The sequence below is a fragment of the Ochotona curzoniae genome, unplaced genomic scaffold, assembly GCF_017591425.1.
Source record: "Ochotona curzoniae isolate NIBS_2020 unplaced genomic scaffold, NIBS_Ocur_1.0 scaffold_4506, whole genome shotgun sequence".
Classification (NCBI taxonomy): Eukaryota; Metazoa; Chordata; class Mammalia; order Lagomorpha; family Ochotonidae; genus Ochotona; species Ochotona curzoniae.
Window position 1 is genome coordinate 17,389,470 of NW_024467119.1, and position 21,479 is coordinate 17,410,948.

Below are 21,479 nucleotides of genomic sequence, written 5' to 3' on the forward strand. Positions count from 1 at the left end.
TACAGACATCCAGACCCTTTACTCATAAATACTTCAAAACATACACATATTTTTGTAAAGTAGCAAAATATAACTCTCAGAGTCAAGAATTTTCACACATAATACTATTGCCTCATACAGGTAACAGCTGTAATTCATTAGCTATCCCCATAATGGCCTTGATAGTGATTGTTTCAAAGGACACATATTGCATTTGGTTGTCAAGTCTCTTTGACCATCATCAAACAAAATTGATAAGAGATTTTTTTTCTCGGAGGGCAGCTTATATTTTTGAGGTGGAGAGATGGTGGTGCTGTAAAATTTCCAACCACTCAGGTTTAACCATCACTGAGTGGTTCAATTTATTCATTGTTTCGGTGGGTGCAAGAGTACTAACAATGAATGTAACAATTAAAATCCATCAGGAAACAGGTGGATTTTAGCAGTAAATAATATACAACTACTCATTCTGCATTTACTTGAAAGTAATTTCACTGAAATATTCAGAAGAAAAATCCAAATTATCCAACTAGTTAAGAGGAGTTGTGCTCACCATTTTTCCCCTTGCCAGACAGCTAGGAACCCTGATGGGAAAGGAACACGTGTTGCAAACATTAAGAGTATGTGACAAATGTTGTGAGCACGTAGAGTTTAAAGCACAGCAGAAGAGAGGGGATGCGAAGCAAGTGAGCATCCCTTAACAGACACGTGTCATTTTTAACAATTACCCCAAAATTGTTAATGCTCCCTCAAAAAATCACGTAAGAAATATCATCTTGGAGTTTGGATTATAAATGCCGGACCCTGGCATTCCTTCCACTAACAGTGTTTTTGTTCTCAATTATTCAGTGCCATTTCTGTGACAGCCTCTCGCCTTGTCTGACCTGTCTGGAACAGCTTTGTACTAAAGTGCTTATTTTTCAGGATAAATGAATAGAAGATGGGAGACACTGAAAGCCACTTGGACAGCTCCATGGATTTTTGCGGAGACTGTAGACAGGCAGCCTAACTCAGCATGGACTCAGAAGTCAGAAGCCAGGTTCCTGGAGTTTGAATCCTGTGGTCCTGGCCAAATCACTTATCTTCCCCGGGCTTCACTTGTACCGTCACATGATCTACATAATCATGGTATCAGTCCATAGGCCACTGACATATCCATGCACCGATATAGTATTCAGGGCAGCATCTAAGTTCCAGGCACAGAGCAGAGTAAGTTCCACAGTCAGATGCAAATAACAGCTCTTTCATTGTGAACTCAGAAGGAAAGGAAACGTACAGAGAGGGGAAAGGTAAGAGGAGAAGAAGAGGGAGAACCCAAGAACGTTGGGCTTGGCAGAATTTGGGAAGGCACAGTGATGAGTGACGCCACAGGGAAACCAAGACCTGAAGGCACAATGATGAGTGACGCCACAGGGAAACCAAGACCTGAAGGCACAGTGATGAGTGACGCCACAGGGAAACCAAGACCTGGAGCACTCAGGCAGGAGGACACCGTCACAAATGGAATTCCGTCCTTTGCTGAGACTGACATTTCAGTTCAAATATAGTTACCTTATGATGACATTGTGGACTCCTTGATGGACAGTCCTTAAGTAGAAGGGAGATTGGCTTTGCTATGCGTTATGTTTTAATAGAATAAATGTGTTCAACTGTTACCTCCGCCGCAGGGTTTGGAACACTGAGACCAGCTCTTCAAAGCCCACTCGAAAGTGTCTAGTTCTTCCTGGATGACATTGTTGCTGTTGATTGTAGGCACAGAGTCTTCGTGGATGATGTATTTATAGGTGAGGCTTGAGCGAGTATCATTCTCCTGAGGAATAATCTAACACATACATGAACTGATATGTAAATCTTCTGGCTTTTAAACTTTGAATGAAAAACTACAAATACCTTAGATTATTGCTCTTAATGAAACTGCAATTTTTTTCAAGTAGTTCCTAGAACTATCTTATTGATTCAAAAATGCAAACACGTAAAACCTTGGAATATAAAAACCTAGGCAAGTCCACACACTGGTGACTAATAGCTTGTATTATCAAAATAAGTTTATGAGGTTTCTTACAGTTTTCCTTTATCTCTTTAGTACATTCTTTAAAATCAAGTATAACTTTATAATTCAGTTTCCATTAAATCAAGAAAACACACAGTCCAGGAAGAATGCGAAGCCAATAAAGTCATTCATAATTACTCTGAATTGGGGAAAGCCAAAGTCACTTTTATGGATTCAGAATATTCCCTGTGCATCCTTATGAACAGACCCACATTTCTCTGGCCTTGTTTACCCCACTTGGAACACCACGGACATTCCTCAAGATAGTCAACGCTATTTGAAAACATACTTTCGGGCCCGGCGCGGTGGCGCAAGTGGTTAAGTCCTCGCTTTGCACGCCTGGGATCCCATATGGGCGCCGGTTCTATCCCGGCGGCCCCACTTCCCTTCAGGATGGCCCAAAGCTTTGGGACCCTGCACCCGTGGGAGACCCGAAAGAGGCTCCTGGCTTCGGATCGGCATAGCATCGGCCGTTGCGTTCACTTGGGGAGTGAATCATCGGATGGAAGATCTTCCTCTCTGTCTCTCCTCTCTGTATATCCGCCTTTCCAATAAAAACATAATAAAAATAAATCTTTAAAAAAAAGAAAACATACTTTCAATTGGCAGCATAACCTTTAATCCTGGATTTACTAGAGGTTATTTGACCACTTGGTGTTGTGTATTTGTATTGGGTAGAATTTGCCTCCACCCACGTGGCCTATGAGGCAATGTCTGGATGTCCTTGGTAAGCTAAAGTGCACAAACGTTTTGTATGGCTGCTCTAACAGACTGCTGACTGATCCTACGGAAGTCACAGAGCAGCTGTTACTCTGTTATAAGAATACATGCAACAGTCTCCATTCGGCACTAAACAGCAGATCATTTCCTTCTTTGTTAAATGGATGGGCAGAGACCAGAATTTTACCTGTTGCTTATTCTTTAACTAGTAAAGTATAATTTTCCTAGGAGTTACTCACTTGTGCTTTGTTTACTGATGACATGGCTGTCATCGCTTTATTGCTACATATATTTTTCTTTTCTAATCTATGCAGTAAATTTTAATACTCTGTATTATATTAAGCAGTGAAGATATTGTTCAGTTTGTATATGCCTTTTTATGCCTTTTAATTTAGTTTAGGCTTAGGAAATCCTCTTAAAAGAAAGATATTCTGATTATCATCTACCCATAGATGCATATCAATTGTAGGAGGGGGAAATGGCATTTTAAACTTTTGGCTATGGCTTTTGTTTAAGATATCAAGTGATACTAAACCCAATGTGGGCGGGGGTGATCTGATTATTTCTGTTCTTTTGTTTCTCCGCCCCCTTAGTCTCCGTTCTGTCCCATGGGTTGGATAATTTGATAGGAATTCTAACCCCCTACCCCAAGCTCCGGGGCTCCAAACCTGGGGTTTCAATCCTTTGGAGAAGGAAAAGTAAGGTGATGGCAAAACACTGTGTTTGCAGTGCCCCCCTCCTCGCAGCAGGCTTGCTTCTTGCATCCCCAGCCCACACCTGCCCCTGGGCGCCTTCTGGCAGTGTGGCACGGTGGCTAAGGGTCAGGTTTTGAATCCATCACAGGAGTTGCTAGAAAAGAATGTGTTTTGTATTTGAGCATGACAGAGATTGTGGTCTCCAGTTATTCTAACTCAAATAGGATTTCCATCAACAGTGATAACCGCTAAAAAATGATCCAACCCATGGAACAGAGCAAGTGTCCAGAAACAGAACCGCACACATTACGACAATTAATTTCTGACAAAAATAGAAAGGCAATTTAATGGAGATAGAACATTCTTTTTAACAAACAGTGCTGGAACAAACAGACATTACGATGGTTATAAAAATAAGATCTGGTGTTCCACAGCACAGTGACTATAATTTATAACATAATATGCCAATGACTACTGATTAATATACACTGTATACATTTATTACAGGATCACACAAAACTATGAATATGAAAAGCTATTAAATGTTAATCAAAGAAGGTTAAATTTTGAGAAGGAAATGCTAACCTGATTTGATCATTGCACACTGTATCCAGGTTCTGAATGATGACACAATCCTACTCAAGTGTAACATCAAATAATTAATAACTTTTAAATGTCCACAATTAGTTTGAAAAAGATGGTGACCACTGCGTTGGAACACTGTTTCTCTAACACTTGAAACATTTCCTATACTGGAAGTCAGAGGTGTGTCAGAAGGACACTTAGGTGACACGTGGACAAACTCAAGGAAAGAGGAACTGGGTCCTGCTAACTCCCCTGGGGGCGGGGCGGGAAGCCTGGGAAATCTCAGCCGGTTGGTCATCCTTTGGGATTACTGTGGCCCAACTGACAGCAACTGCATGAGACGCCCTTGCCGGAACTAGTCAGGCACGCTGCTTCCAGACACGACATTCCAAGAAGTTGCAAGATCAAGGCTGCGTGTGTGTTTGCTTACTACACGGAATAACACTACACAGGAACATAACTCATATTGCCATCCATATGCAACAATACTACTAATAATTTTGCAATAATACTACTAATAATTTTATATAAATTTAGCTTGAAATAGTTCAAACCCCTTGAAAAATGAGGGTGACACCCATTTTTAGGCAACCCAAAGCTGAGAGAATTCTCACCCACACCACAAGGAATGCCACAGAAAGTTCTCTGTACAGAAGGTATGTGACCCCAGATGGGAAGAACGAAGAACAGCAGAAATGACAAATGCATGTGCAAATATATAACATAGACTGTCATTTCTCAGCTCTACAAGGTAACTGATTGCTGAAGTAAAAATAAAATCATAATAAATACTGTATTATTCCCCTTCATAATATATAAGAGTACAAGAAAAAGCATACTGAAAATTGAATTAAATGATAAATTTAATTTTCCCACAAAAAAAGAAACCCATTTTCAGCATAGTTTTCCCACAAACCTTTTGTGGAAAGGCACCTCATGTGCATGGCTTTCCAAATTTTTTGTACCAAAATACATTTAACCTTTCATTTTGCCACATTTTTAAGCTCTCTCATACACCTAACAAAGTATTCTGACAGCAGTGCAGAGTAGAGGGAAAGAGAGGTGGAATTACGGAAAACAAGCGCCTAAATCTTCAGTGCTCAAGGTAAACGTATTTTCAGATCAATTAATTTCAGAAGTAGAAGCTAACCAACTTCCTAATGAGCCAAGGACTACCACCTACCAGGACGATCACAGGGTCGTGCAAGGGCCCGTCGGTGTGAAGCGTCTCAATGTCGCCCTCAATGTTGTACTCCCACTCCACACCAAGGTCGATGAAGGTCCGGGTCTTGGCCTCCTCCCCTTTGCCATTGAGGATGTAATGGCCGGTAGCCTGGTTCTTAATAGCTAATACGAAGAAAAGATGAGTTACCAGCCTACATTTTACTTATTTTTTAATACAGATGCGTAAGTAGGGCCTTTGCCTATCAGTCCATGACTGAATGTGTTAGTATGAAGCAACTTAAATGAGTGTTAGTTGACTATTAATATTGCCATTTTCTGTGTGAGGCTTGCAGAATGCTCCATCCGCATTCTCAGGCGGATTCTCAAAAAAAAAAAAATGCTTGCAAATAATCCCATTTGAAAACATTGTCAAAGAGGGTAACAGCTGCTAACTCCTTCGCCCTGTATATTTCCTAGGAAAGGTCAGATCATGCTGAAAAGAACTGGTAATCCTCCCCTTATAAACAACCCATGCTCAGATGGCATAAAACGTAATTGATTCCTTGCAGCGTATTCAAATTTAGTCAAAAATGTACACACATCTAATAGAATTAAAATAATATTCAGGCCACCAATTTAATTGAGATGATAGTAAAATTCCAAGGAAATTTCATCCATTATATAATTAGAAAAAGAGCTGCTTACTCCCAAAGAATTCTTACTGTATTATAGATCTAACATCTATTACATACTACTTACATTCGGTAAAATGCATTTTATATTTTGAAGCTGATTAGTAGCACATGATGATTAAGTTTAAAAATTCAAGTTGGCACCATTACTGAAAATGTGCAGCAAACAGGAGAAACGTTAGCTATAAAAACATTTATTCCTTCTGAGCTGTTAAATGATTTTGATTGTTCCAAGCATAAGTATCTGAATTGTAGGATGAAAACTAAAGAAGTTTAAACATGGCTGATTGTTAGACTGAAGACCAGCTAGAATATAATTTAAATCCCACAAACTATAAAGCATGTTTCTACATTTGTACATGAAAATTTTAAAAATCTGCATGGGGCCCGGTGAGATAGCATAGTGGTTAAAGTCCTCGCCTTGAACGTGCCGGGATCCCATATGGGTGCCAATTCTAATCCTGGCAGTTCCACTTCCCATCCAGCTCCCTACTTGTGGCTTGGGAACGCAGTCAAGGATGGCCCAAAGCTTTGGGACCCTGCACCTGCATGGGAGACCCAAAAGAGCTTCTGGCTCCTGGCTTCAGATTGGCTCAGCTCCAACCATTGTGGTCATCTGAGAAGTGACCCATCGGACGGAGGATCTTCCTCTCTGTCTCTCCTCCTCTCTGTATATCTGCCTTTCCAATAAAAATAAATAAATCGTTAAAAAAATCTGCATGAGGTTGGGAGTTGATGTCTTACTTCAGAAATCCTGGTGTTTTTTGACAGGCCACAGGGTATGTGAAAATCATGCTTTTTCTTGCACACATACTTTAAATCCCTTAAAGTGACATTTCTCCAAGATTCTCTCCAAAAGAAGAAACAGATCTCCAGGAAACTACAATCAATGAGTCAAACAGGCTAAAATGTGCCCTTCAAAAACTTGGCACACTACGACAGTTTACCTTTAAATCATAGCATTCATTTGTGGTTGCTATTCCAAGAATTACAATGCAATAACAATAAATGGGAACATATGCTGTGGCGTCAGTCAGAATATCAGGACTTAGCTATCAACATAGCTATGATAAGCTTTTTTTTTTTTTTTTGGTATTTAGTGCATTTTATCAACATGTCTTTTTTTTCAATCCCTTAAATGCAAAACATGAAAATACCAAACAAACTTGTCAAGGAACTTTATCCTTTTGTGATAATGAATCCAACCCCACCTTATCACAAAAACAAATGCTCTATTTTGGAATGGTTATTGTTTCAACGAAACAAGAGAAATAATCAAAACACATTATTTGGTTAAGATATTTATATGTAACTTTCATTCTGCATCTATACATATGCATATACATATGCACAAATGCACACATATAAATACACATACATTCGTACACATATATGTGAATGTCTATATTCATATATAGACGCATATATGACTTCTTTGACATCTCCATGTTCACAAGCATGGTAATCACACACCAACAGGCAGAAACACTTACCAAGAACATGAGGAGAAGCCTCGTCTTCTTGGATTAGCACATGTCTAGCCCCGGGGGGTATATCAAACATCTTAAGGTACCCTTTGCATGTGCAGTAAATATTGGAGGATGCAAAGAAGAAAACAAAAGCAACAACCATGGTTAGTTGAGCACTACGTTCTCACTGCTCCTGCATGCAGAAGAGGGCATCCATGAACGGAAAGAAGCAGTTTTGGAAATGAACTTCAGAGCTGCTATAACACTGACGTAAGGTTAGAGCCAACTTCCTCATTTTATTGAGGAGCAAGAGGAGTTCATCCTATTACCAACTTTTCTTCATTTATCTTCTGTGGACCTAAACGACTCTATGAAATGGAGACACTTTTTAGTGAATGTTTATTTAAGTGATGAACTTGATGTATTTTATCTGTCTATATATTTAAAAACTTTCATGGTAGGCATGGAGAGTTCAACTTGTAATTATTAAATATTTTTTTTATATTTAAAAGCATACCTTGTTCTAAAGAAGTTAGAAAAGTCAGTGCAGAGCTGTCATTTTCTTATGATAAGTATTTCTGGAGTTTTAAACTATGTTGCCAACTGGATTTTTCAAAAAAAACATTGCAGATTTGGCAAAGCAGTTGGAAAAAGCAATGTCCTACAACGTCTCTGTATGTATGGTAACTGTTACTGATAAGTCACACATTTTTTTAAAAAATTCATGATTACTCTGGGTTTTAAAATCATGTACAATTCCTATTCCTACACGTATGATAAGACTTAATATTATCACATGTCCTAAAAGTGACCTTAAAGTCACTTAGAATTAGGATTATGTCTATAAATCGTCAATTGTTAAAACAGAGAAAATAAGATATTTTATTTCCATCACAAATTAATGAAATAGGAAGAATATGCAAACTTCCTCTGCACAACCAGCACATGGCAATATATCCAATTCATCCACTACAGAATGAATATGGACACAAATTCAGTTAGCAATGCACAATTCTTGATGGAAAAAATAAAACGCATGGCTTTTGTCATTTGTATATGTTTATCTCTGTGTTCACAGATTCACCCAACATTTTCACAATAACTACTGATGTCCTAGCTACTAAGATTAGCAATTTTGGGTTCAAAATTGTTAAGTACCTTAGTCAAATTCAGCACATGTAACATGCCATGTTTGCCTGAGTATGGCAAAACAGCTTGATGCCGGTAATGGATGCCCATCTTTCTGCTTTTGCTACAACTTACCCAACGTATTTCTAGCCTCTCTGGTTTCGGCAAGAGAAACGTTACGAGCTCCTTTGGGTAAAGTAAAAGCGCCTCTCGTCTTCCCTTAAATAGAATGTCTTTAATTAGTTGAGGTTTCATGTTTCCCAAAGTCTTCCTGTTTCATTGACTATTCCATAAATCATATGCATTTTATTATGATAAATATGTTCCATAAGTTATATAAACTGTATTTATAATAGAGTTAGCTAATGCCAAGATATGGTTAATAGTCAATGAAAATGAAGACTCAGCATGAATTCAATTCAAAATGATGGAGGTGATTTGAAGTTGAATACTTGCAGATTTCATTTTCCAGCAACGTGAGTTCTTTATGGCACCTCTTGCTTAAATGTTTCCCTGTTGGAAAAGGTTAATTAGACTAATGAATGACTCAGGTGACAACATTAGTGCAAAGAAATGGCTGTTGGCTTATCCCTGAACAGTGTCTATGGCTGACGAATGCTCCTTTGCACTTGCAGATTTAGCATAATGGCTGAGGAAGCTGAAAAAACAGTATCACTACCTTATATTATTCATAATACAGAACAAACGCTTGCAGGAAAAATGTTTTCCTTATATTGATTCATTCTGGAAATAAAACACTGATTATTCTACACTTAAGAAAAACAGCTCTTGTAAATTAAACAAGCACGGTACATCAATTCACAGAATGTGGGAGAAAAATGGCACTGGAAACCACCAAAACTAGAATATGATATATATGTATAATTTTAACACTGTGTGCTTTATTTAAATAATCAGAAATAGCTATACTTTTTAATCAAATTCTATCACACAGGGACAGTACAGATATCAGTCAGAAGCCAGGGTAGGAAATGCGTAAGAGAAACACATTGCAGATGGTCATTTCTCGGGTATAGCTTGGATGAGAACTAAGCCAGCCTTTTCTTTTCCTCCATAAAAGTGAAAGCTGCCACCACGATTGAACTGCATTTCCTTATTTCTCTTCATTTTGTGTCACTCCTAAGATAGCATCCTGGAAGTGCTTTGGAAGCAACAAAGTATTCCCTCAAGATAATACCACCACATAAGTATCTTTAAAATGCTGAATGCCCAGGAACATTGTTGAACGGATCCTTACTGAAACTTTGAATACTATTTGCTACAAATTCAAAATAATCCAACAACAAAGGTATGTGTCCAAATCTGTTATGAATATTGCAATCACAATTATGAAACAATGTTGCAGACTATTTACTACATGAAAATAGTGGTTTTTTCCCCCATTCAATGACTCTGAAAAGCATGTATACATCTAACTTACTGATAGTGTTACAAGCACAACAGTTCACACATATGAACAATTATACCCTAGGGGCTTACTCTGCCTATTTTGTCATATATAAAACTCGTAAAGTGATATGAAATAATTTCTATTCTTATGATTTCATAATTAGGATTTACTTTGATTTGTGGGTTTCTAAACAGGATACAATTCTTTACTTTTAGGACAATAATAAAACTATGTTATATATTCTTACAAATCTATTTAAAATCAATGCAATTTTTGCAATTTATTAAAAATGCAAAATAAAGAATTACATAGATTTTAGTCATTTGCATAATCAACATTGATTTTACATTGTTTCAACCTAAGAGAATTTCTTATCATGGAGTCTATGAATGGATTTCATGAAATTTTGTCTTGCTCTTAAGAATTTCTTAACCGCTAATGTCAAGGAAAATTTACTGGCGGTTACTTTTCAGATCTGTTGCATTAGCACATACTGCAATAAATGAAGTCCCACGGACGGCATGTTCTAGAGAAGGGCCTGGGGTCATAAGAGCAGGGGTCTTACCAAGCTTCCTGGGGGTCCTGGTGAAGGTGCCCTTCACAGTCCGGCAGTGGGAGTTGTCGCCTCCACAGACACCACACTTATCCTCAACCTTGTTGGAGCCGATTTCTTTATCGCAGCCCACTTTCTGGGGAAAGAAGATATTCAACGTGTCTGATACAGGTGTGCTAAATCCAAGTCAGCATTGCAGTCAACCTTTCACAGTGATGGCCGGGATTTTTAATACCTCCGAGTCTTTTCAACAACCAATGTGAAACCCAGTGACTTGTACTATGAGGAGTAAGAGTGAAATCTCTCGTCTAATGATGTATTTGCCTCATAATTAGCTGTCTTCACATCAAGGCCATACTCAACACAGATGTGGAGACATAAAAACCTAGAGGATGTTGTCCCTCCATGTTGCTTCCACATTAAAATGGTGAACAAGAATGAATGAATCCTATACTAGTGGCATCATTCAAAGTTGGTGAAGCAGGGACCCGCCCTGTGGCACTGCAGCTTAAGCCATCTGCCTCAATGTTGGCATCCCATCTGAGCACAAGTTTGAATCCCTGCTGCTCTGCTTCTAATCCAGTACTCTGCTGATGTACCTGGGGAGGCAGCAATGACGGCTCATGTGTTTGGGCCCCTGTCACCAATGTGGGAGACCCGGGTGAAGTTCCAGGCCCCTGGGAGCTCCAGCACTTGAGCACCTTTAGAGAATGAACCTATGGATGGAAGCCTTCTCCCCTCTCTGTAACTATGCCTGTATAATAAATAAATCTTAAGCTATGGCGAGGATGTGTGATGAAATTTGGTAAAAGGATGTTTCTAGAATGCCGAGGGGTTCAAACAGCCAGGAAGTGTGCCGCAGGGGTAAGGAGTTCAGTATTTAAAACCACATTAAAATCCAAGGAGAGCAAGTGTTGCCAAGCCAGGGAAAATTAGTCAAAGGTCTGCATAGAACAGGCTCAGAAACCTACAGTCCCCAAGTGAGTTTACATTTTCACAGTATCGTAATGGGATCTAAATGATTATAAGTGTAGGATAATGACACAGGAAATTGGGCAAGGAAAAATAATGACCACACATATGCACCTGATACTCTGGCAGGTTAAAAAAAAAAAAAAAACAAAAGAAAAAGAGCAAGTTGTATACTCTGCTTCCAGGGAAACTTGAGTGCAAATCTAAGGCAACAATGAGGAAGGAACACAGAGCTTCGCCTTTGCTCGGCTGGAAAGGAAACTGATATTTTTCAGGCAATGACAATTGCAAATCAACCTCACTATTAACATGAACAAGAAAGTAAACCGTAATTAAAAGAGAAGAGAAAGATTAAACATGGCGATGAAAAAAATGGTCTTTTTCTTCCTCTATTACTTCTGCTATGAGCGCTAGTGTTGGGAATTGAGAAAAATCAAAGGAAACCTCTGTTATATTCCCAACAAAAGACAGAATACTCTTAACATTGGATTTTTTAATTAAAAAGCTCTTGCATTTGAATACTACATGGTTGCTGGTAAAATATTCATGGCAAATGCATTGTATTCAGCTTTGGTATTCCAACAAGAGGCAATAGAAAAGGCAGTTGGCTGGAGAGTAAGATAACTGTGTTTACATCTTAATTTTGCCAGTGACCAGAGACTGATTTTGGTAAATACAATTTCTCCTAGATTTATTTTAGCCGGTGAACTCGTTATTTATGATGGTGGAATTTCACAGATAAGAGCAGAAAGTGCAAGACGTGCAGAGGAATGGCAGTGAAAGCACAAGTGCACGCCACTGCAGAAGCCTTGGGAAGCAGAGAACTCACCACGCACTCCCCTCGCACACAGATGCTGTACGGGTCTTTGTAGGAACAGCGTGTCCCATCGTGCACCAGCTGTTTCATATAAGCGACATCGCCAGTCTCTCTGGATTGACAGTAAAGGTGGCATCTTTTCTTGGCTGCATAAGGAAGAGGACAAAATTACATATCCTGGGATCTTTGGCATCATTGCTTAAAATAAAGTTCCAACGTGGGTTCCAGGAAATGAAATACTGCAAAGATTAAAAAAAGAATTATCAATACGCAAAATTTTTCATATTTGTTTTCGCCACAGAGACCATGTGATTTAATATCCAATGTGGAATACTTTAACGAAAGATCTATTCATGTATTTCAACATCAGAGTGACAGAGAGATCTTCCATTTGCTGGTTTACTCCCCAAGTATCCGAAACAGCCAAGGCTGGGCAGGCTGAATCCAGCAATCAGGAACTCCGTCCAGGGCCTCCATGCAATGACCCAAATCCGCAAGAAGTCATTCACTGCTTCCCAGGCACAGCAGCGGCAGGATGGATCAAAAACGAAGCTGCTGGGATGTGAACACTCTAGTATGAGATGCAGGCATTAATACTTTGGCAAGCATGAAGAGGAACTGCCCAGCTGTTTTTTAAAATTATTTTTGGAGACATTTTTTATTGGAAAGGCAGACCAGATTTATGGAGAGATGGAGACATAGAGAGAAAGACCTTCCATCCACTTGTTTACTCCTCTAACAGCCACAAAGGCTGGAGCTGAGCCAATCCAAAGCCAGAGCTAGGAGCCTCTCTGAGTCTCCATGTGGGTGCAGAGTCCCAAGGCTTTGGGCCATCCTCCAATGCTTTCCCAGGCCACAGGCAGGGAGCTGGATGGAAAGTGAAGCAGCTGGGACATGAACTGCCCATAGGGGATTGCAATGCTTGCAAGGGGAGGAGTTAGCCATTTAGCCCTGTGCTGGGCCCTGCCAAACTCTTTAACAAATGAATTCAAAACCTTTTTTGTTTCATTGATGATGAAAGCCATCATCATCAAAGTGTTGACCCAATCACTTACTTAGGTTTTTCTTTTTGTAAGATCTTATGAATCAAACAAATTATGTTGCTTCACCAAAATAAATAAAAACATTTCTTCTCAATGCACTGCAATTTTGAATTCCAACTTTTTTTCTTAAAACACCTTTAAGCTGAACCCTGTAGCACAGCATATGGCATTACATAACTAATTTCTTTCACTAATGTAAATATGAAACATGGCAAGAAATTGCTATCTGAACATATTCAATTGAAAATCAGGGGGTAAGAAAACATTTTTAAAAAGAATTTAAAAGCAAAACATTAAAACAGAAGTAAAGTATTAAAAGAATCTTTGAATAAGTAGCTCACAGTACCAAAGTAAAGTGTTATCAAATGCCTTTCGTAAACAATGGGCTCTTTTTCTTGGTCCTGATTCAGCTGTGAAAGAACTGGGTTTTTCTCCAGTTATTCAGAAAGGCAAGACTGTAACGGTATAGAAGAATGTCCTAGGAGAGGGCTGCAGCCACTCCTCAGGCGGTACCACATCCTAAGAGCAAATGCCGACGGCCAGGAGTACGGCCATACATACTGTCCAATTCTTGCTAGACAATGGAGCACTTGAATCTTATCTGGGCAACCAAAGGGGCTTAGACCTTACATTTAAGTACCACTTCCCCTCAGTAGCAAGTAGGGACCAACAGGTGGTAAAGCATAAACCCTCAAGGCCAGGGCCAGGGCAGGGAGAAGAGGGCCATCCACTCACCATCGGGGTGCTCGTAGGGCAACCAGTGGTGCCTGCTATTCTGGAATTCAAAGTGAGAGTTTCGCTGCTGGCACTGCTGGGCTCTGAAGTCCTCGAAGTGTTTCTGGCATTCTTCTGTGTTACAAAGCTGGTACTCAAAATTAACACCAGGACAATCTTGGCCGCCATTGATGGGCCTAAAGAAAAGACAACATTGAACAAGCCCTTGGGCTGCAGCCAGCAGCTGGAGTCTGCAGACGGCGCTGGAGGGCAGCATGCCAGAACTGCAGAGCTGCCAGCACACTGCGAATCCACTCGGGCTTTCCCGGTTCAGTCTCCTTCACTCTCTTCCTGCTGCAGGAGTGGGCTAGGGCAGACTCAACTCTCAGTGAGTAGGAATGCATAGTAAAGGTACATGAAGAAATAAAAAAACATGCCTGTAGACTCTGGAAAAATTACGTTCTTTCACCCTACCTAAACTCCAAGAAATCTGATCAAAGCTCTATGCCTCCACTTCTTTACCTATAAAGTACAAGTAATACTATTCTCTTTAGAGAACAACAACAAAAACATGTGACAATTAAATGAACTGTCACACTGAAAGCTTTTAGACCCTGACTGGTAGTCAATCTTCATATTTGGGGTTGTTTATGTTACTTCTTGTGATGTGTCCATCATTTCTTCTTGCGAAGACAAATACATGCCTCCCGAAGGTCAAAATGCACGATGGGCAGACTCCCAAATCCCAGACAAGCAAGAAAAACCTAAGTGTATTCAAGTTACTTATTTTTCCTCGGAAAATAAAGTTTGTTGAGCACACAACAGTGGTTCAGTGCATTTAGCCTACATGAATGAAGGAATGGCCAATTTCCCACCATAGTTTCCAACACTTCTGCATAGTCTTTTGGGGTCTCTCCACTGTGGCCATTATATCCTAACCCAGGAGAGACCGAGTCCGAGAGCCATGCCTCGTTGGCCACTCCTTGGCTGCCTGGGGCGAATTTCAAAGCCCACAGCGCACGGGCCTGCTCAGTTCCTTAAAATCAGGGCAATTCACAAGTTGCCTGGGAAGTTCAGATGTTATATTATGGTGCAAATTTTTTTTGAAATAGGCTTTTTCCATCAAAACATTTTCCATGAACTTTTGAAAGACGCTTCATATGCACAGATTTCAAAATCTTTTTAAGAGGAAGATTCATTTCACATACCAAAATAAACTCGAATCAGCCATAATCTTAAACAGCATCTGAAAACAAAATTCTGATTTTCATTAGGATGTCTTCTAGTCCTTGCTGTCTACCGTGAGATGAGCGAGTGGAGACCGATCTCAGAGACTCGGGTTTAGGAAGTGTGAGCAACTCCTGCATTTTACACACACTTCATCAAACAGAATCAGAATACAACACACACGCATCTTCTGGCTTATCCAAAATGACGAGAATTACTGAGATTCTACTCACATGGGATTATTGCACTGGCGTGTTCTAAAACGAGCTCCAGTTCCACACGTGCGGGAGCAGGAGCCAAATTTGGTCCACGAGCCCCAGTTACCGTCTTGTTTTTGTTGATTGGCATTCTTCCACATGCAGTGACCCTTATAGCACCACTTAGGAAAAGAACAAAAGGTAATTAGAAAAATCAGGCACACAGGAAAGCTGAGCTGTTCTTCAAGAAAACTTGTCATGTGGCCCATGTTGTGGTGCCACGCTTAAGCCTCTGCCTGCCACTCTGGAACCCCACGTGGGCACTGGTTCATGTCGTAGTTCTTCTTTGTTGTTGTTGCTAAGATTTATTTGTTTTTATTGGGAAGTCAGATATACAGAGAGAAGGAGAGACAGAAAGATCTTCCTTCTACTTGTTCACTCTCTAAGTGGCCACAACGGCTGGAGCTGAACAGATCCAAGGGCAGGAGCCAGGAGCTTCCCCAGGGTCTCCCACATGGGCGTAGGGTTGCAAGGCTTTGGGCCATCCTCAACTATTTTCCCAGGCCACAGGCAGGGAGCTGGATGGGAACTGGTGCCCACATGGGATCCTGTCATGTCCAAGGTGAGAACTTTAACCACCACGCTATCGCACTGGGCCCATACTTCATATATACAGTTTTAATGACCTAGCAATACTTCTCTTCCCTCACCTTCCTTCTGTTTTGTTTTTAGTTTTATAATGACATATTTTCCATTTACTTTATAATCACAGGCTTAACTCCTCACTAAATATAAAACTCAACAAATATTTCATAAAAAAAAACCACTGTTCCTCAGGAATACAGACAATGGCTACACACCACAAATGGTCACTCAGTTAAGGTTCCAGGCATAGCTTGCTAAAACAGAGCCCTGACCCAAGGCCATGGGGCAGGCAGCTGGCTCCAGGAACCCTGCAGCTCTCTGCATGGACAGGGAGGCTCAGAATCCCTGCTCCCTGCAACTATGGACGCCTCGTGTTCCGTGGCCGTGGGGACCCTGTGACTGTGTCACAGGGCATGAACTACGGCTGTGCAAATCACAGAGCCTGGCTTCAAGAAGTTTATGGAAAATGAAATTTGAAAATTGTCACAGGGCACGGGCTGGCACTGTTGTTTAAATCACAGTCCATGATGCCTCCATCCCAGGCACTGAGTTCCAGCTGCTCCATTTCCAACCTTGTTCCCTGCTAATGTCCTCGGGAAAGCACAAGATGGTCCAAATGCTGGGGCTGCTGCAGCTACATGGGAGACCCAGAGGGAGCTCCTGGCACCTGGCTTCAACCATTCCCAAGTCCTGGCCACTGCCAGGTCAGGGCTGTGCTTTGGCAAACTACATCTGGCACCTTGACTGAGTAAAGAAGAGTGCACCATTGTGGCGTCTAGCCCCCGTCTGTATTCCTGAGGAGTCAACTAGCATATGGGCAATCTCTTTCCTTCTCTGTCTGTAACTGCCTCCTGAATACAGTCCATATTACCAAAAAATATACATGGATTCCAAAACATGCTGTGCCAAAACAAACATATTTAACTACAGTTTCCCACAGACTTTCTGAGGTACCCCTATATTTAGGGGAGTTGGATGCTAATAATTAATTTAGTAGATCTGTCCTGAATAAAGCAAGAATGAATAAACTCATTGTTACTCTTGGTTTTGGTCAGAAGGATTTTCCCACAGCAAGAGACTGTGTAGACTGTATTTAGCAGAGTGCCTAACATGGTGCACACACTGACAGCAGGCTTCAGTGTTATTACAGATCATTCTCACTAAAGGATGGTCAAGGCACATGGGGAACTGAGCCTAACAGGAGCTGAGAGCTACGGCGGTGTTCTCTTCCAGAAGGCATCCCCGTCTACGCTGGTTTCTTACACTGCTACACCTCCAGCTTGAGTTCTCAGTGCACTTTTGTTTGGGGATCTTTGCTCTTATGGGCAGCCTAACTTGGCACTCGGCCACTTTCTGAGCATTCAATTAGAGATTTAAAACCTCTGGGCAGCTTTCCTGATGGAGCATGGCCAAATCTTCCAAGTTCACATGGCTTTATTTCTGGGCAACTTCCACAAGGAACAGGATGCCAGCAAGTAAATCAAACCTCATTGGTACGAAACTAGAATATTGGGGGAGATGCTTCTTCCAATTTTCTGGAGGATTCCAATGTGTGGGGTTCTAGCCTCAAGGACCCAGAAACAGTACCTTCTTTAGAAAATGGGTCCAAGGAAATGTGACAAGAGATTTGAAGATGAGAGGGCTATGCAGCATCTCTATGAGAAGGATTCCACATGCTCAGGAGAGCAGGCAGTAACGAGACCACGACGGAGTGCACACAAGAGATGAGCACAGCCACCTCAAGCTGGAAAGGGCAATTAACACCGTCTCTGTGAGGGCTTCTGAGAGCATGTGTCACAACACACACTGCTCCTGTGCACACACTGCTCCTGTGCACACACTGTTCCCTGTGCACACCTTGCTCCCTGTGTACACCTTGCTCCCTGTGCACACACAGCTCCCTGTGCACACACTGCTCCCTGTGCACACCTTGCTCCCTGTGCACACCTTGCTCCCTGTGCACACCTTGCTCCCTGTGTACACACTGCTCCTGTGCACACACTGCTCCTGTGCACACCTTGCTCCATGTGCACACACTGCTCCCTGTGCACACACTGCTCCCTGTGCACACACTGCTCCCTGTGTACACACTGCTCTTGTGCACACCTTGCTCCCTGTGCACACACTGCTCCCTGTGCACACCTTGCTCCCTGTGCACACCTTGCTCCCTGTGCACACATTGCTCCCTGTGCACACCTTGCTCCCTATTCATTTTCCTTTCTCTTCACACCTCTCACTGTCCACAGCTTGCTCCCTGATCACACTTCGCTTTCTTTTCACATCTTGCTCCCTCTTCACACCTTATTCCCTGTTTACACCTTGCTCTGTTGATACCTTACTTTCAGTTCTGTGACACTGCTGTTTTAATCTGTGGCCATCTGGCAGAGCAAGCCACAAAACATCTGCATGGTGTTCTAGTGCATGACTATAATGAAGCCTCAATATAGTTCTCTGGTTTTCATGAAAATGATAGTCCAGTTGTGTGCATCATTTTCCAGATTTCTGAATATTATGATTTAATACATCTTAAACATTCTGTGTATGTATACTCACTTTTCCAGCAGAACATTCTGTTCCATCAAGCGGGGGTCCCTTTTTAGTCTTACAGAAATAAGGGTTATCCGGATGGCTACACCACAGCTGTTTACATGGGTCAAATGTTCGGAACTGGAAGAAACAGCATCAAATTCTCAATGAACTCTGACTCAGCACAACATGCACCAGTCAGATGTACTAGATGGATGCTTCATGTCACATTTCTTGCATACTATCAAGTTAGTAACCATAACTGAGAATCTCAAGTAAAAAATAAAATCACAAAAGCTGCAGGTGTTTGCAGGACAGTTAGGACTCTATTTTGGAATGTCTGCATCCCGCATTACAACACCAGGCTTTGACTCTGGCTTTGCTCCTGACTCCAGCTTCTGGCTAATGCTGAGCCTTGGAAGTAGCAGTGGTGACTCAGGTAACTGAATTCCTGCCACCCACACAGGAGATCAGTCTCCATATACTGGCTTTCATTACCACCAGGCAGTACATCTCTGATATCTTGCTCTTCCTTGACTTGATGAACAGTATTCTAGATATCTGATATTTGATTGTAGTGGTGATTGAGCTGGTATAGCGTCACCAGAGCCTCACATGTTCTACATGGGTGGGAATCAACAGTGTGGCTGCTGAAGTCAGACCAGATGGGTGAGTCATGGCTCTGACACTTGTGTGTCTGTGACTTGGATGCTTTATTCTCCGTCTTAGTGACTTCACAGGCAATAAATGGATAATGAGAGTCTCACAAAATTGTTGTAAGTATTAGGTCTGATAATACAGTTAAAGCACTTAGCACCATATCGAAGGTGTAAGAATAACCTCTGAAGGTCAGAAAAGCCAGGAGAAGAACTAGAGTATAAAAAATAGATAGCTTGTGAAAGTTCAGCTCCCCCATTTATGACATGTGTGACTTAAGGAAGATTCTTCACCTCTGTGAAAGTACAGCAATAACCTTCTATTCTGCCATGAAGTTTAAATAACATGATCTATTTAAAGCTCCTAGCCTTAGCATGTAGCAATACAGCAAACATAAAATAAGTGGTTGATGTTATAGCAGTTGACGTTCTTGGATCAACTGGTCTACAAAGTTTTCTGAAGGGGAGTCACACAAATAAATTCCAAGTTACAAAATCTAAGCTGGCTGTATAGTAACATACCGCTGTGCACATTTTATAACCGACACCAAAATCAAAACGGCATTGCTCATCCATAGAATAATTGATTCCGGGAAGTTCTGGAAGCTTGGGCCAATCATGCTCAAAAGGGTCATCAAGGAGACAGTCATAGGAACTGTAGGAAGGAAAACACAGCATGTAGTTCAATGCTCATCTTCTAAAATCACGTCCTCATGGGGAAGTACTCAACGTATGGCTTCAGATCACAAAGCAAGCTCAGAAACATGCATTTTGAGGTTTCTGGTTACAGTTTCACTTAGAGAAAGTTATACTGTCCTCCTGGAACTCAGCAATGTGAGCCAAGCATGATTTAGAAAGGCCACAGTGCTAGGAAGGTCTTATGGTATTATTACCTAGACCCATATGGTATGGCAGGGCAGAGCCTAATGCCCATACTATAGGGGAGGGTGAATAATTTGATGGAATCCATGGCCATCTTCTGGCAACCTTAGCATAAGTTTGACCACTAAAAAAGATTCCGTATAGAATTTACTAAAGGGAAATCAAAGTTGGACATTCACTTTAACTCTAGACTTAAGGCTTGAAATATCCTTACTGCATTATGGATTTGTGCCCAATGCTCTGAATTATAAGTAGTTTTCATTTGCTAGAGATTTTGTCAGGGTCAAGATCTCGAGTCAGTGTCACACCTGCAGGCTACAAGATCAAGGCACTTAGGTCACACAGCAGGACACCTACTGGATGTATCTTTTCAGTTCTTGACCACTGCATCGGGACCAGTGGTAACGATGAAAGGCCGCTTGCACCAATGGAGCCATGACACTGCCCATCGCGGTCTCATCCCCACACCTGTTGCCTTGGCCGTCGTGCTCCATGCCCAACCTAGAACACAAAGGAGGCGTCACTGGCGAGAATCAGAGGGGCTGCAGATTTTCTGACTTTCTGATTTGAAAATTATAACTAAGACAGACATAGTCCTTTAATGCCAACATGGCTTCCATGGAGAGGCCAGATTCTGAAATTGGGAGCAATGTGACAAAGATGCCCCTCTGATTCTATAGAGCTGCACAACACACAGCAGTTCTTCTGTAAGTCCGAGTCATTCCTTGTGTTTCAGTGCATGACTCTGTTGCTGATTTCAATTCTCCACACTTGGCAAGGAACAGAAATCAAACGCTGGCATGTGTTCCATCCTAAGTGCAAACAATGCGGGGAGAAATAGGAAAGAAAACAAACTTTCTGGGGGGCTTCCCAGCTGTCAGCAGTGACTTACACATGGCCAGTTTCATGGGCAACGACAAAGGCAGATGAAAAGCCATCCTCATGATTTAGAGTACAGCTTCTCACTGGATGACACATGCCTGTGACCGGAGCATAGCCTGCAGAGAAGAACAATTGCTTTTATTTTCATTTTTATGAGAAAACTCATTAAGATTTTCTACTGGAACTTTTGCCTGCTGAGGCAAAAAAAAAAAAAAGGAAAGTTAAAAAAAAAACACTGTTTCAGGAAACAGGCAGTATTTTGTGCCTGCTCACATGCTCACATGATGCCACATTCTCTTGGGAAAGTCACAGGTAATTGTCTCTAAGATTCGTTGGGGGTGCACTTGGTCCTTTCCTATGGAATGAACCTCTGGTGTTTCTGCTATGTTTTGTCTCCTGACCCCTCAGGAAAAGCCCCATCCTGTTGCAGCAAACAGTGCTTCACGTCATGGTATTGATGAAGGGTGCCAAG

General features: G+C 41.3%; 1 protein-coding gene across 2 annotated transcripts in view; it reads right to left on the reverse strand.

Annotated features, from left to right (window-relative positions):
* The window catches only part of ADAMTS3 (ADAM metallopeptidase with thrombospondin type 1 motif 3), a 213,886-nt gene that overhangs the window by 12,737 nt on the left and 179,670 nt on the right, over nt 1–21,479 (reverse strand). Inside the window, exons 8-18 of one of the 2 annotated variants that reach the window (XM_040967175.1) lie at nt 21,018–21,123; nt 20,483–20,626; nt 19,766–19,898; nt 18,615–18,728; nt 15,453–15,598; nt 14,014–14,189; nt 12,248–12,381; nt 10,459–10,582; nt 7,379–7,459; nt 5,213–5,376; nt 1,636–1,801 (exon numbers count right to left, since the gene is read on the reverse strand). In XM_040967175.1, the coding sequence (XP_040823109.1) occupies nt 1,636–1,801; nt 5,213–5,376; nt 7,379–7,459; nt 10,459–10,582; nt 12,248–12,381; nt 14,014–14,189; nt 15,453–15,598; nt 18,615–18,728; nt 19,766–19,898; nt 20,483–20,626; nt 21,018–21,123 (1,488 nt within the window). Of the gene's footprint in view, nt 1–1,635; nt 1,802–5,212; nt 5,377–7,378; nt 7,460–8,617; nt 8,702–10,458; nt 10,583–12,247; nt 12,382–14,013; nt 14,190–15,452; nt 15,599–18,614; nt 18,729–19,765; nt 19,899–20,482; nt 20,627–21,017; nt 21,124–21,479 lie in introns of both variants that reach the window. The other variant, XM_040967176.1, reaches the window with a different exon arrangement.